General features: G+C 43.2%; 1 protein-coding gene across 1 annotated transcript; it reads left to right on the top strand.

Annotated features, from left to right (window-relative positions):
- On the top strand, positions 1-1,644 carry GADD45G (growth arrest and DNA damage inducible gamma). The gene is made up of 4 exons (XM_031605471.2): positions 1-246; positions 333-434; positions 515-728; positions 967-1,644. The coding sequence occupies exons 1-4, from the start codon at positions 194-196 to the stop codon at positions 1,075-1,077; spliced, it is 480 nt and encodes a 159-aa protein (XP_031461331.1). The 5' UTR covers positions 1-193; the 3' UTR covers positions 1,078-1,644.
- Positions 1,645-15,268: the final 13,624 nt, after the last annotated feature.

Here is a 15,268-nt window from a genome sequence, read left to right as displayed (position 1 = left end):
AGCATGACAAAGCGCCCTCCCCCCACTCCCCGCCGGCCAATGGAAGTGCACCGGCCGCCGCCAGCTGCCAGCGCCGCAGCTCCGCGAGCTTAAATAGAGCAAGCGCCGGCGGAGCTGCTGTAGAGTGCGGGGTTTGAGGTGCCGGGAAGAGCTGGGTACCGTCGGTGATAACGTTGCTTTACGACGCGGTGCTATGACTCTGGAAGAGACGCAAGGACAGGAGCCGTTGCCCGCGGGCAAGGACCGGTAAGTGCCGGCGGCGGTTGGCTGGGAGGCGGCCGTTGTCCGGGCGCTGGCGCCGTGCTGATCGGATCGCTCTCTCCTGTTTGCAGGATGCAGGGCGCCGGTAAGGCCCTCCACGAGCTGCTGGTATCGGCGCAGCGCCGCGGCTGCCTCACCGCCGGCGTCTACGAGTCGGCCAAGCTTATGAACGTGTGAGTATTGGGAGGGCAGCGGGAGCGGGGCGGGGGGCGAGTCAGCCCTGCCGGGGCCTAACGGCTCTCGCCGCCCGCAGAGACCCGGATAACGTGGCGTTCTGCGTGTTGGCGGCCGACGAGGAGGACGAGGGGGACATCGCCCTGCAGATCCACTTCACCCTCATCCAGGCCTTCTGCTGCGAGAACGACATCGACATCGTGCGTGTGAGCGACCTACCCAAGCTGGCTGCTGCCGTGGGGTCCAGCGAGGAGTCTGGTGAACCCAGAGACCTGCACTGCATCCTCATCACGGTGCGTGGCTGGGACAGGGAGGGATAGAGCTTCACCATGAGCTGGCACGGCTCAGCCCGTGGGGTGCAGAACTGCTGAGCTACAGTGGGCAGTGCTTCTGTAACAAGGGTTTTCCTTCCTTCCACCCACTGTGGCTGAAGCTCTCTGTGCTTGAAAATGCTGTGCTTTCTAAGCTAATGCTTCTGTGAAATAATACTGTGACTTCGTGCACTCATGGTGTGCAATGCTTTTCTGGTAGAGCCCAAATGAAGATGCCTGGAAGGACCCAGCTCTAGAGAAGCTGAACTGCTTCTGTGAAGAAAGCCGGAACATCAATGAGTGGGTGCCAACTATTGTCTTACCTGAGTGACTGTGACCTGACATACTGGGGAGGCTGAAACCTTTGTTGCATTCTCAACGTGGTGTTGGTTCACTAAAATGTGCAACGAGCTGCTGATTCCTTGAATTAGCCTGGTCAAGGGACTGGATTACAGTCACTCAGACTGGCATGCTGTGGGCTCTTACGGAGGAGAAAGGAAAAGAATTGCTCACCTCACCAGTGAGCTTGAGTAGACTGCAACTGTGTGGAAGATAACGTGCTATGGAACTGAAACAAGTATTGCAAGTTTCCTGGTCAAGTGGAGCAGTTTCAGAAGGCAGAGAAAGTTTAGGGGAAGTGGCCCAAAGCTTCACAGGATTAAATAGGGTACTGTGACTAGAAACTGTTGGCACTGTCTACAAAATATGAAGGGAAGTAAACTTCTGTAATTCATGGACTTTTAGAGACTGATTACCAGGGCAGATACAAAGATCCTTAAAGCAGACAGACTTCAACAGGCCTTTAGGCCGCACTGCTGGTTTAATAATGCAATAGTTTTTATTGAAATATTTGCTGCTATGGAAGCTTTCATAATAAATTTTTGACGTTTAAGTTCTAGGAGTGTCTGGCTTACTGGGTGGGGGAGCATGTCACTGCAATACCACTGATGCTTTGCTCATGTACTGTTGTCAAAGGTATACTCAACAATAATAGGGGTGTTGCTCACATACTTTCTCCCTGGGCCCAGCTGGATCACAGGTGTGCTTTCCAAGTTGATAATTCAGCTTTTCACTCTCTGCAACAACTTGCAAGACTAAAGAGCTATGTGCTTGATGAACTCATTGTAATAGGTTGTCTTTGTGGTCTGCTAAGGGATCACAATCCATGCTAGAAACATGGATTCTGGAAACACAGGTCTCCAGTTAATAGCATAATTGTTAAATAGGAGTTACTCACTCGAAGTTAGAGTTCCTACTTGACGGAAGCAGTTTAAATGTGATGGTGGCCTGAAGATCTCCTTAGATGTCAAATACATTCAGTGCTTACTTTGATTGGAATGAGAGTTACACCAAAAACTAGCTAATAGTGAATAAATATTAGATCTGCCACAAGTAGCTCTCTGATTTCCATATGTTCCAACAATGGAAGCTGCCACTTCCTTTCACAGAACACAATTTTGTGAAGATAATTTGCATGATAATACCAAATTGGGTCCAAAACAATTTAAGGATGGGTGTGGCCTTTTTCAGAAATGCTGTCTTGAAAAATTAATATGGTGGATTGGTTTTGTGCTACATAAAAAGGAAAAGACATTATCCCACTTCTGCGTACAGTCTATAGTTGTGTTTCAGTGTTCTGCGTAATGGTATACATACACTGCATACTGGCCCTGTCTCCAGAGAACACAAAAGCTGAACCATTCACTTCCTCTTTGGGTGCTAAAAATGTTCAGTTATTGGAACTATATATCCCCTGGCCTGGCTGGCAGTGATTACAGTAACACTTGCTGAAAAGTGGTCATTTCTGAGTGGTGTCTGTGAACAGTTGAGGTTTCTGGGAAGCTGCTTGATTTCAGTTTCATCGTTTCTGACAAGGGAAGTTCAAGTCTAGCATTTGTAGAATATGATCCATTTAATGTGAGGTATTTTGTGCTGCTTGGCATTTGTCACTGTGTCACGAGGGACTGCATGACAACATCAGAACCAGAAGTTAGGCTGCAGCAAAATCTGTGAGGGACTCTGGCCTTGACGTTTTTGTTCTTTGTTTGGAGCCTAACCAGTACCAGAGCAAAGAGCAGATGAAAGCAAACTATACTGAAATCAACTTCTACTTAAAGGATAGGCAATCCATGAAAGTCTCCAGCAGTTTAAATAGAAGTCCTAGCAGTCAAGATTAAAGAAAGTTCTCCAGCGCATGTAACAAAGTGTAGCAGAGAAAAGTGTGCCCACTTTGCTGTCTGACCACAGCTACAGACAGCTGTACTGATAGGAAGTTTAGCCTCCAGTTTTTATGGAAGAAGCACACTGCACAATACGCAATGAAATTGGTGAAGCAGCACCTGTGAGATGCTGCCCCTGGTGCTTTAGAGGATGAGGGGGTAACTTTACCCCTCCCATTGTCCTTTGCAGTTATCAGCTGTGTCTCCTGAGACATATACAACTTCTCCCATAAAATTTCAAAAAATCTCAGCTGGCTCAGTGCAGAGCTTAGCATAAATACTATTAAGCTCAGGTTAGCCTGGAAAATGTTATTAATATGGTATTATATAATAGAACCAAAGGCATCAGCAGCTGGAAATTATGTGCTGCTACAACTATCTCTAATAACGTAGCAACAATTCAGCAGATGGTATCTGGTAAAAGTGGGCTTCATCTTTACGCACTCTGGTATACAACAGTGCAGGGAGCAGAGAAACAGTTGCAGCAGGTTTGGGTTGAGTCACTAGGTGCTCCTCCTATGCAGAGGACAGAAACACCAGGTGCCTAGGAGCACTTTGCTGGCACCTCTCGCCCAGAAGATGAGTGGCTGGGACAAAGGCACTGAGTGCCTGCAGGTCTGGCAGCTTTGCCACAGGGCTTTAACAAGGGTTGGCTCACCCAGACAGGTGTCATGGACTGACACCATGTGTCTCTGAGGTTAATCATTGTTATTAATAGAGAGGGTGCAGAAGTGGCATTACAGGGTGACAGAGCTTCTGGCTCTTCTTTGGGAACCCTGCCTTTTGTTAAGCTGCTCACCCTTGTGCCACCACTTCATCACCACTGCAGTCATACATAGTTTGTCTTACATAGTCAGTACTTCTGGAATACAGTTTCTTTTGCATAGTGATAAGTAAAGTTTTATTTAAAATTTCTTGAGTGATGGGTTTATGTTTCTTTGTCTGGGTGTCTATTTCACCATCAGTTAGCAATGACTGACAGGAATTCTCCCTCATATCCTCTCTGTTTCCTTCTCTTAACTCTTGTTTTTCTTCCTGCTGTGCATCACTCTACTTTTCTCTCTTCTGGTGATGGTGATCTTCTCACTAGGTGCCAATTCTTTTCCCGTGCGCTGTACTGAATTAGTTGCCTTATTACTTCATTGTACAGCACACAACAGTAAACGACACCTCTTTGTTGCTGAGTAGAAAATAGAAAGTTGCAGCTAGTAAAAACTATATTAGAAAGAGGCAGGCAAACTTCTGCAAAGAGTGTTTGCTAAGATCTGTGCAGATGCTAGAAAAAAGCATTTAGGCACAAGATATTCAGGAAAGGAGAGGCCCTGTCACAGGCCTAGAGCTCTGCAGGCTGGTCAAGTTTCAATCAGAAGCGGGGGGGCTCTTTGCTTAACATATGTTCTGCAAGGAGCTGGTCTGTGTAAATCCCTTAGCACAAGAACATGCCGTGGCCCTATTGTCAGGCATGTAAGGCAGAGTGACTTGTGTCAGCAGATCCTTATCCCAGTTTGCAGATCCCCTGTTGTTGGGAGGAAAGAGCACTACATGTCCAGGTCACCCTGCATCAAGCACACAAAATATTTTACTTGTGAAAGCAAACACCTTTGCATTTGTGGCCAAGAGAGATGCATGGAGGGGGAAGTGTGAATATTACAGTCCTTGTGGAACACATAGGGCAGCCAACTGTGTTTATGACTGTACATCCATAAGATCAAAATTTGTTGTAAAGCAGCAGTGGCAAAAACTGCATTTGATGGAGACAGAGAGTGAGGCAGAGAGCGCACTTGGACAGGCCTTTCCTTCTACAGGGTTTTGTGAAAACAGTTTTTGATTCTTGCTCATTTCTAATCCATTCCATCACAGCTCTGTGGTGCTTTCTGCACCTGGAGGTAGAAGCAGCAGAAACGTTGTCAGGTCAGTCCAAGGCAGCCACCACACAGATCGAAGCCATACACTGTGCACTGTTGATGAGGTACACACTTGGCTGGCCTTGCATTGTGTTGTTCATGTGGTAGAGTATTAACAATAACAACAAGCCCATGCAGGCCAGATCCAGGAGGGCCCTGCAGAGAAGGTGCTGGAGATCGTGCTGCTCCAAAGGTTCTGACCTCAGCTGGTTACGGGCATTTTGCAAAAGCTGGTTGCCTCCCTTCCAAACCTGCGTTTCTCCTCACTGCTGCCTCTGCAGTGCCACAGGTCCAGGCCAAGCATTATGGGGTTCCTGTGGTCCTGGTCCTGTGGCCCAGGCTCATCTTGGCTGGGCCAACCACTTGCTGTTGGAACACAGCACGTGGGCAGATTCCCAAGACTTGCCTGCAGCCCTATGAAAAGAAGGAGATGGCCACAGTCTGGAGATAAACATTTCCTTCTCTGGTGAGTGCAGAAGAAAGCAGCCACCTGATGCAGCTTTGCAGAAAAATATTGCATAACCATATTGTTTACCAAAAGGAAAACTGAATATAGCCTGCAACTGAAGTTACCAAATACACTTACAGACGACCAGAAAGCTTCTCAAAGCAACACACTTCAGCTAGTGAGGCTGCTACTAGAAACTAAGGTTTCTTTGTTTTTTAGCAGCTGATGATTTCCTCAGGCAATTATGCAGCCTAATTGCCTGTAATAATCATCCCTGTTAAAAATGTGTTGTAGACAGCCTTCTTTGTTTTTGAAGTGTCTTCCTATCAACTTCTTGCTTCCAGAATTGGGCTCCATGAGTTTAGAAAACACAAGTAACACTGGGAATCCAGCATTTGATTATTTGAATCCATTTGTTTATGCTGTTCTTAGTGCATAAGTGCATATTTTTAAAAATTATTTAAAAAAAAAGAAAAAAAAGAAAATCTTATTTTTGAAGTGTGACCTGTCCTTAAAAGATTCATTTCCCTCTTACTATTCAGAGTTGGATTTGGTGCATTTTAGTTTTTAGCTTTTTAACAATCTTTTGTGTTTATTTTTTCTCTAAGATACCAATCAGATATGCTTATACTAGACCATGCTGTGCTGCACTACAACAAGATTGAAAAGTAAGCTGGAAAAGTAAAAAAAAAAAATAAAATAAAATTGAGTACATTGTACACTGGCAGGATGAAATAGATAATATTACACAACATCCCCATTAATTACTTTTGTGATTTTGTTTAGGCATTATCTGTGTTTTCATTCTACCCCACTGTTGTGGCAATGCATAATCATTCAATAACATGTTTTGTAACATTTGCACAGGAAAACAGTCGGGAACATCCCTTGACATTTTGATTAAGTTCAGCAAAATATATGCAAACAATACAGGACCAGAACAAAGGTCCATTAAGCCTAATGTCCTGATTTTTTCTGTAACCATGATAAGGTGTATAGAGAATTTTTTCACTATTCCTAGGCACCTAGAGATTCTTCCTGTAGGTGAAAATCTGAAGAAACTGGAAGCCCTGGGACTTTATGTGCCTAGCACTCTCTCTCTAATATGTATTTTCAAGGCAAGGTGCAGTGCTGAAAGGCCAAATGCTTAAAATTCAGGTGTAATCGGTTGCTACACTGCAATGCATAGGCAGGTCAAAAGCACGTGAAGGTCACCGAAGAAAGAGTGGACCCTCAGAATTTTACAGAAAGAGAATTTGCAACATTTGTAAAATGTATACACATATCAGAGAAGGACATTATTCAGCTCTTCACAGACTCTGGAAGTAGTTTTCAACATGCAGGTCAGAAAGAGATAATTTGTGGTGTAACTGAACAGGATGAGCCCTTTGTGAGCAGCTGTTTGCTGTCACCAGATTGTCACTGTGCTCAAAGAAGAGGTCTAGATTCCTCACAGTCTGGAAATTCAAACAAAAAATAAGAGATGCTGCATCTTGAGTGGTCATCATTTCTTTCTGCTCCTGGGAAAGGACCTCCCTGTTCTGCCCCTTTGTGTCTAACATGGTGATATGCCAATCCAGACACCTTCCAGGAAATCTCATCAGCTGGAGGCTTGTACTAATTTACAGCATCTAGGGATGCAAGCTTTAAGCTGCCCAAAAGCCACACTGACATACCTGGAACTAGGCTGGCCCTCAGTCTGCTTTGGCCAGTGAGCTATCATCTTGACATGGATGTATCCAGACAAGGACCTAGACCTCCAACAGTGACAGGACAGGTCAGGAAAGGCCTTAAAGGCAGTGACTGTGACTTGTTTCCTGAATTTTGGATTGAATCTGTGTAGCTGAGGAAATACACAGGAAGGCAGCCATTTCTTTGTGCCTGAAGTCAAAACTGAGTTGCCTACAGCAAAGTGCCATCTCCATTGGTTCCCAAGAAGTGCTGCTGTCTGCACATGTTTGGCTAAGACATTTCTATTTTATACAAGTGACGTGCTGACAAGGAAGAAGGGAGACCTGTGTACTCAAGAGTCCTGCACTGAGGGCCAAACAGCCAGTGGAGTCATGCCACATAAAGCTGGCTGGACCTGAAGAGTTTTTCCTCTCATGCAAGTCATGCAAGAGAAGCAAGGTTATTTTGGACCCTATCACTTTACACATATGTAAACATTAGCCATATTAGTCATCTCTATGCTCCTTAAAGAGAGATTTGGATGAAAATGCACAAGAGATAACACTATATAGGTTCTTTTTATGAGAAATTTAAGCCTCTTGCAGTCGTATGTTCTCCCAAAAAAGAACAGTCTTGCACTTTCTGCAGAGGAATTTAATCACTTGACCATTACTTTTCAACAGAGCAAATTTGCTGTTGAAACTACTGACTTCTACAGTCCCGGAAAATCAGAAACTGAGCCCTGGTTAGCAGAACCTTCTTTCTGCATGTGGTGCTGCCAGTTATAAGGAACATGCAATGACACTAGAGAAATACTGAATTTTGCAGAGGCTGAAGAAGATTTGAGGTCTCTGTTTATGGATATGTTTACATAGTGGGGTATAGTTACATAACAAAAACATAAAGGAAAAACAGACATTGAAAGCCAATTTACAAACTCTCTCCTTTACGTAATTTGCAGAGAAAGTGTGTTTCTGCTGTTTAAGGATTGATGCTGTGCTGAGCTGCAATAGGAAGCTGTAAATATTGGGCCATACTATCTTGATTGTAGCTCTGTCCATTTCAGTAGAATTAGATGAGAGCTAAATATGGCATCTTGTGGCTGCCTCTCATGGCACAGATGCCTAGGAGTCCTGTGGGATTTGTCCCACCCCCAATTTTCCCTGCTGTTTGAGGGGTAATGAGAATGGTGACCTCCAGACTGCTGTATAGACATCATACCCATGCAGCCTGTGCCACTGAGGGACTCAGTACCTACCCTGCACCAAACATCTTTTTGCAGGTTATGCATGTAATGTAGCCAAGACACATCACTGTTTGATGAGTAGGAGCAGAATAAAGTGCACGGGATGCTTCTTAATGGTTTAGCTGTCTTCATTTCTGCCTACCTGCTTCTCCTTCTGGAAGCTGCATTTGTTTACATTTGCTGTGTATTTTTAGTTAGAGACAACACCTTGCTCTTAACGTTGAAATATTAGATTCCCCTATGGAAACATTACACCCAGCACATTTAACAAAACAAAACAAAAAACAACAACAGCAAAAAAAACTAAAGCAAAAACAACACCAAAGCAACAAAATGAACAAACAAAACAAAACCCTTCTTAGCACTCACTGGTTTTCCTATGCAACAGAAAACAGGGAAGTGAGCTTCCAATACTGCAACATAAATCTCTGCAGGCAGATGGATGCTGCTGTGCCACCATGTCTGACTGCCTTATCTGAATAAGGAAAGCACTGCTTTTAAAGCTTTTTGAGCTTACATAGGGTGCTGAAACACTGCATGGCACCTGTGCTGGGCACTGCATTCCTGCACAATTGCCTCAACCATTTCCTCTGTTTCTTCTCTGATAGGATGATTCGCCGACAAGCGCATCTATCCTGTATGCACATGGTTGTCACACTGGCTATTCACACTCACTCACAAAGAGGATTCAAACAGGCTAGAAGAGACAAAGGCATTTTTTGCTGTGACAATAATGCAGCCAAAATTAAAAAGGAAAGAGTGAAGAGAGATAAAACTGAATCATAGCTGTTGTGCATGCAATTGCAATTCACAATTTCCTTCAAAGAATTTGCAAGCTTTTTAATAGATGCAACCCCTGCAAGATTTCCTACTACTAAAACAATTATTGAGTTTGGAAAGTTACAAAGGAATTGCTTTATTTTTACAAAAGGGAAATCAAGGCAGATTTTTAGTGGAAATTCTGTGCTTAGCTTCTGGGCTTTTCATAGCTGTCAGCGCAGCAAATAATTTTTTTCAGTTATTTATCATAGGTCTCTTATTAGACACACTCACTGTGCTATTTTCTTAGTTGTTCTTGCCTTGCAGTCATGCCATGTCTTTCACTGCTTGAAGATCTGCATGCTGCTTATACACATAGGTTTGCTTAGACAACATTGGTCACTTTGACATCTGTATTTGTACAGATAGAATGCCTTACAGTGCAGATGTATTCCTCTAAGTTTTGTATTCTAGGGTCCTGATTGGACTTGTTTCATCTTTTCATATTTGGATAAATGCTTTTATTAGATTACATGTTTGCCTATGTTGAACTTTCAGGGAGAGCTGTAGCTTGAGAAGTTCTGCCATTTCAAATCCAAAATTAGAGGAAAAATGCATTTTTAGACTTTCTAGAGTCATTCACCAGCAAAATTTGGCTCTACTCTGAAGCTGACCTTTGTGAGTGGACAGCAGGGAGGCCTTGGTTTCAGATATCTTCTGGCCTCTCTGGAAACCTTTGCCAAGTGACCAGCTTTCCAATATAACTTCTCTGGATTCTCCAGAGCAGGAAATTGGGGGTTTTTCCTGGCTGGCATGCCTCTGTTTGCCAGCATGATAACAACAGAATACAGAAGCAGTTAGCAGGGCAGGCACCCACCTGCCTGGCTCCTTGAACAGCCCTAAGGCCAGTGGGGGGCTTCTCTCTGCTGAGGGAAACCCGGAAATTAGAAGAACAGTGAGTGACTTCCACTACTGAATAACTGCTCACATACTACACTGCTGGTAGTTACTGTGAGAAAGGGAAGCAGGCTGTGCTACGAGGTATGAAGGATAGCCATAATTATTTCCATGTGCATAGTCCCAGTGCCATTCTCATTCCTATGTACAACAACTGATCTGGGGGCTTATTGAAGGGAAATGTCTGCAGAAATGCAGAGTGTAGGTTTTTAAATTCTCTTCAGTGAAGACTGTTCAGATATCTTCCAAAAGCCCAAATAAGAACAATTGCAGTTCAGTTGTTTTCCCATACCTGTGTTTCAGGGTAAGATGAATCTTGGCATCATACTCAGTAATAAGTAATTTGAGTGACTTAATTAAACAAATAGTTTCATTGAGATTGTATGGAGAAAGACTTCCATCCTACCAAAGATAGATAACTACAAATACTACGTGAACATGTGATGGCTTTATATGTGGCTCTTTGGGCACCGGATCTTCTTTGTGCATTCAGGACCAAATATAGATTTCTGATAGTATGACTAAGGACATCAGACTCTCAAGTATTCCTTTTTTATCTTTCCAGGCAATGATGTACAATCGTGGAAAAGATGGAAAATGTAGTAATATTATGCCTAATGTGCATGAAAGGGCATGGAAGCAACTGATTGGCATAGTAGAAATAAACTTTGTCTGTGCTTTTTCCCTTTGCAAAACTGTTTCTCTTAAAAAAAATGTAATATATAGGAATACCACAAGACATTCATAGATTAACTCTCCAAATTCAGTCTCCTACTGTAACACAAATTAGGCATGGAACCTGATTCCCAAAGTATTCACTTCTGCAGAAGAGGCACATGGAGAAATAGGTGTCCTCTTGCGTATCCAAGACGGATTTAATCAGTACTGACAAAATCAATTTAGGACCAATTGCAGCACAGTTGTGATTGGATGACAATGAGTTCAGGTTGGTTCAGATGATGGATGGCACAAAGACTGCCGTCTCTCTTGTTGCTTTGGCACTTCTCACTGATGTTGCAGATGTTTCTGGTGCAGACTTGACCTGCATGTCTTTTTCAGCACAAGCTCTGGGTTCTCAGGATAAAAGCAGCTTGAGGGATGACAAGGGCAGTACACAGAGTGTGTCTGCCAGTGTGCACTGCTTGGCTGTGAAGTAAGCCTCCTCTGTGTGCATCTCTTTTACTTTTCTCCTAACAGGGTAGAAGAGTTGATTATTACTATTTGTCCCCCACCCAGAATTTGGCCCTTGTTGAACTTACCAGCTATATACAGAGGGACAGTTTACATATACTGAAAAAGGACTTTATTCTCCAAAGGTTTTATAGGAACTGGAAAGAAGGCAACATCTTGGCAAGATTTAGTTAAATGTAGATAGTTTTAATTACAACATTGTATTTTCCTAAGAATATTTCTGTGTCTTTTTCCCATGAAAGACTGGATATAGTATGTTTCTCTGGTGCTTTGGAAGAGAACTGTAGTGAGTGACAGCTTGCTCAAATGGAATGGATGCTGCAAGATCTCCTGCATGCAGGTTTGGATTTCTAAGCACTCCCAGTAGATTTCTGGGTCACTGCAAACTTTTCTTTAGAAATGGAGTTTTGTAGGCCAGAAACACTGACTATAATCTCCAAAGTCAAGGGTACCTTTTTTACAAAACTAGTTGCTTAGTGGTTGCTGCTTGCAGGTCAAGATCTGGAGCTCACAGTACTTTTTTGTCTCTGGGTTTGATACCTTGCATCAGCTAAGATGGAGACAGGATTGCAGAACAAAAGTGTCCTTGCAGAGCTTGATATCCTTCAGTAGCTGTACTCTGTGAAGCAGGGAGTCAAATTAAGACTTTGACCTTAAAGGAGTGGTGGGTATTTTAAGGCAGATATTTTAAGGATAGGTCTTTTTAGTTTTTTTTAATGGTTCACTTCACGTTACAGAGAAAGCCAAATTTCGTTCCAAAACACTCATCTCTAACATTGCAACCCTATAGAATCTACAGTATTTCTAAAGTATTTCACAGCACAAATAAATTGAAATCATGAGGGAACATCTAAAGAGAAGAAAATTGATAACAAATGAGAGCCTATAAAACTAACTGTGCAGCACTGGAGGAAATCACCCAACGAAAACCACTTCTGCTCTTGCGATGCCTCAAAGGGAAGATGGGTAGTGAACAATGACTTTGTGTTTCTAAAAGGAGAAATTCCTAAGGAAGATTTTCAGTATCTAAATGGGAGCTACAGAAAAAAAGAGAACAGACTCTTTAGCAGGGTCTGGGACAATAGAACAGGGGGAAATACCTTCAAGCTCAGGGAGGGTAGATTTAAGTTAGCTATAAGGAAAAAATCTTTTACAGTGAGGGTGGTGAGACACTGGAACAGGTTATTCAGTGTTGTGGTTGACGCTCTGTCCCTGGAGAGTCTCAAGGCAAGACTGGATACGGTCCTGGACAACCTGATCTAGCTGTGGATGTCCCTGTTCATTGCAGGGGAGTTGGATTAAATGGCTCTCTGAGGTCCCTTCCAACTCTAAGGTTTCTATGATTCTGTGATTCTATGGATCATCTGTTTGTTAGCAACAGTGAGATTTTTCAGGTATTTGACATTTCAGTATTACCCAGAACAAAAATGTATTAAGAAACACATTCCATTATTTCCATAAGGGCAAGAGAAGACCACTAATAAGGACCTACTGACATCAGAAAGCTAAATCTATGTACAGGATGACCTGTTTCACAGGTGTAATATTTGTGTAGCAACTATTTTCCAGGATTACCTAGAAAACATTTTTCAGAAACAGGAGCATAAGGAGGCCCAAAGTTTTCAGCTCTTCCCTTATATACAGATGGATGTGCTTCAGTATCAGATGTTTACTGCGATAAGAGTCTGTTTTCACTGCAAAGCTTTTGCTTTGCCTGCTGTTAAGTACTTCTGCAGTCCAACAAAAATTGTGTAATGTTTCAAGCACTATGTTGTTTCTACCAATATGTTGGTTGCAGTCTAAATTTAAGGCTAGAAGGCCAATAACTAGGTAAGTCTTACCCAGTTAAGGAAGACAGTTCATCTTCTAGTCGTCTCCTTGCCATCTAACAAAGTGATTTTTTAACCTTATAGAATGTTACAAACTCTTTCTCCAGAGACATGTGAAGCAGGCTGGACCAGGTTCTAAGCAACCTGATCTAGCTGTGGATGTCCCTGTTCATTGCAGGGGAGTTAAACTAGATGACCCTTAAAGATCCCTTCCAACTATAAGAATTCTATAATTCTATGATTTTAATTCTGTGTGTAGTGAAAAATCTTCAAAGAATATGAATTCAATTTCTAAAATTAAAAACAAATATTTTCTAAAAAAAATTTTACTAGTAAAAATTACATTAATCAGAAAACCACAAATAGTGAAAATTCTGTGAACATGCCAGAATTGGATCAAAAAATATTCACTTGGAAAAAAATCATCAACACATGTCTAGGAAAGTTCTGTAAGAATATTTCTTGTAAGTTAGGAAAGTAATTCCATTATGTGAAAACATCTCTATCCTTTGCCTTCAAACACTTTGGGGCAGATCCATAGTTCCTACACACTGTAGGGATGTATGAAGCCAATGGAAGAAGTGCAGGTGGTCTGACTTGCACTGGTGTTTCTCCCAGCCCTGGTTGCTGGGTGTTGGGGTAGGGGCACTCATGGAGCCTAAGGAGTGGCTTTCATCCAGGAGGGTAGCAATGCCATTCAGGGCCAGTCAGCAAATTCTTCCCAGCAAAAGTCAATGTAAAATCTCCCATTTTGGGTGAAATAGGTCTGTGCAACAACAAGAGCTGGGACTGCCCAGATGAAGCAGTAGTTCTGCAGTAAAGGTGGCAAGGATCCTAGCAACCAGCAGGCAAAATGTGCCTGGGTCTGTGAAGTCAAGAGGGCAGCCAGCATCCATGGGATAGGAGTTTTCTTCCTCCCAGCACTGCAGGGGCTCCACCTGGAGCCCTGTGAAACACTGGCCTACTAGAGTACGGCCAGGCAGGGCCAGACCACTTCATCTGCTACTGTTGTTGTCAGCTCCCTAATGGCAGCTGGGGGGAAGGAGCCAAGTTCCTAGGAGGAACCCACGTGTTGAAAGGACACAGGTCTGGTGTAAGGTGCGTGTTAGTGAGCCCTGTTTCAGCAACAGGGAGGGCTGGATGGCTTTTAGCCACCTTTGCCAGCCTAAATGATTCTATTATTGTTTAGGTTGGATATCAGGAAAAACTTCTTTTCAGTTAAGCACTGGAATAGGCTCCCCAGGGGGGTGGTTGAGTCACCATCCCTGAATGTCTTTAAAAACCACCTGGATGTGGTGCTCAGGGACATGATTTAAGGGAAGACTGTTGCAGTTAGGGTAGTATGGTTAGGTTGTGGTTGGACTTGGTAATCTTCAAGGTTTTTTCTAACCTGAGCAATTGTATGATTCTATGATTCTGTGATTCTATGATTATTCCTTATTGTCCTATAGGTGCTATCAGGCTGTGCTTATCCTGAGGCCTTGGTTTTGTAGGAGACTAAGCTATCTGTTTGCCACTTACAAAAGACAGAGGAAAAAAACTTCCTTATGTCCCTTCCTTCAGTCCCCGTCTCCTGGGGCTGCCACTAGTTAATCCACCCCTCCAAATGTGAGTTCCCAGATGGCTTGTAAAGACTGACTTAAGGCCAGAGACACGCAGACCTATAACCAGTGCAGTAATTATGTTAGGTAGAACCTAATGCTAGAAGTAGCTGGCCAAGTATCTGAAAAGGCAGACAGAAGGATGTCCATCATACAGCACATGCTGCTCTCATCCTTCTGCAAACAAGAGGGTATATTTCACAAGAGCTCTGCATGGCCTCTGCAGTGAGCCCTCCTACCTCTGGTTCTGTGTACCTGCTGGGAGTGGGGGTGTGTGTGAAAGCTGCTAAAAGCAACTGGAAAGTCAAAGCCAATTGTGCCCCAATTAAAAGCATCTTGGCCTCATAGGAAATACATATTAGAAATGGATTGTTCAGGTTCAGGTCTTTTTCCTCCCTTTCTCACCATTGTTCCCTTTTACTGGCTCCTGCTAATGCTTGTCCTGCTCCAGGACCCATTGCACTTGGCAGAGCTCTGATGCTGGCAACTCACAGTTTCCTGGCTCTACCTTTCTTTCTCTTTCCACTCTCACACAAAACAGAAACTTATTCTTTACTTCTAAATGCTTATAGTTTTTCACTGATGCTATCCATTGCAGACAGTGTAGTGACACACAGTATCTTATATAGACAGGAACTTCCCAGCATGATTTCAAGAAGTTCCTGTGAATATTGCCTTTTATTGGAAAGCACTTTCT

Source organism: Phasianus colchicus, chromosome Z, assembly GCF_987193195.1.
Source record: "Phasianus colchicus chromosome Z, bPhaCol1.hap1.1, whole genome shotgun sequence".
In the NCBI taxonomy this organism is placed as follows: Eukaryota; Metazoa; Chordata; class Aves; order Galliformes; family Phasianidae; genus Phasianus; species Phasianus colchicus.
This window is presented reverse-complemented; position numbering and strand designations above follow the sequence as displayed.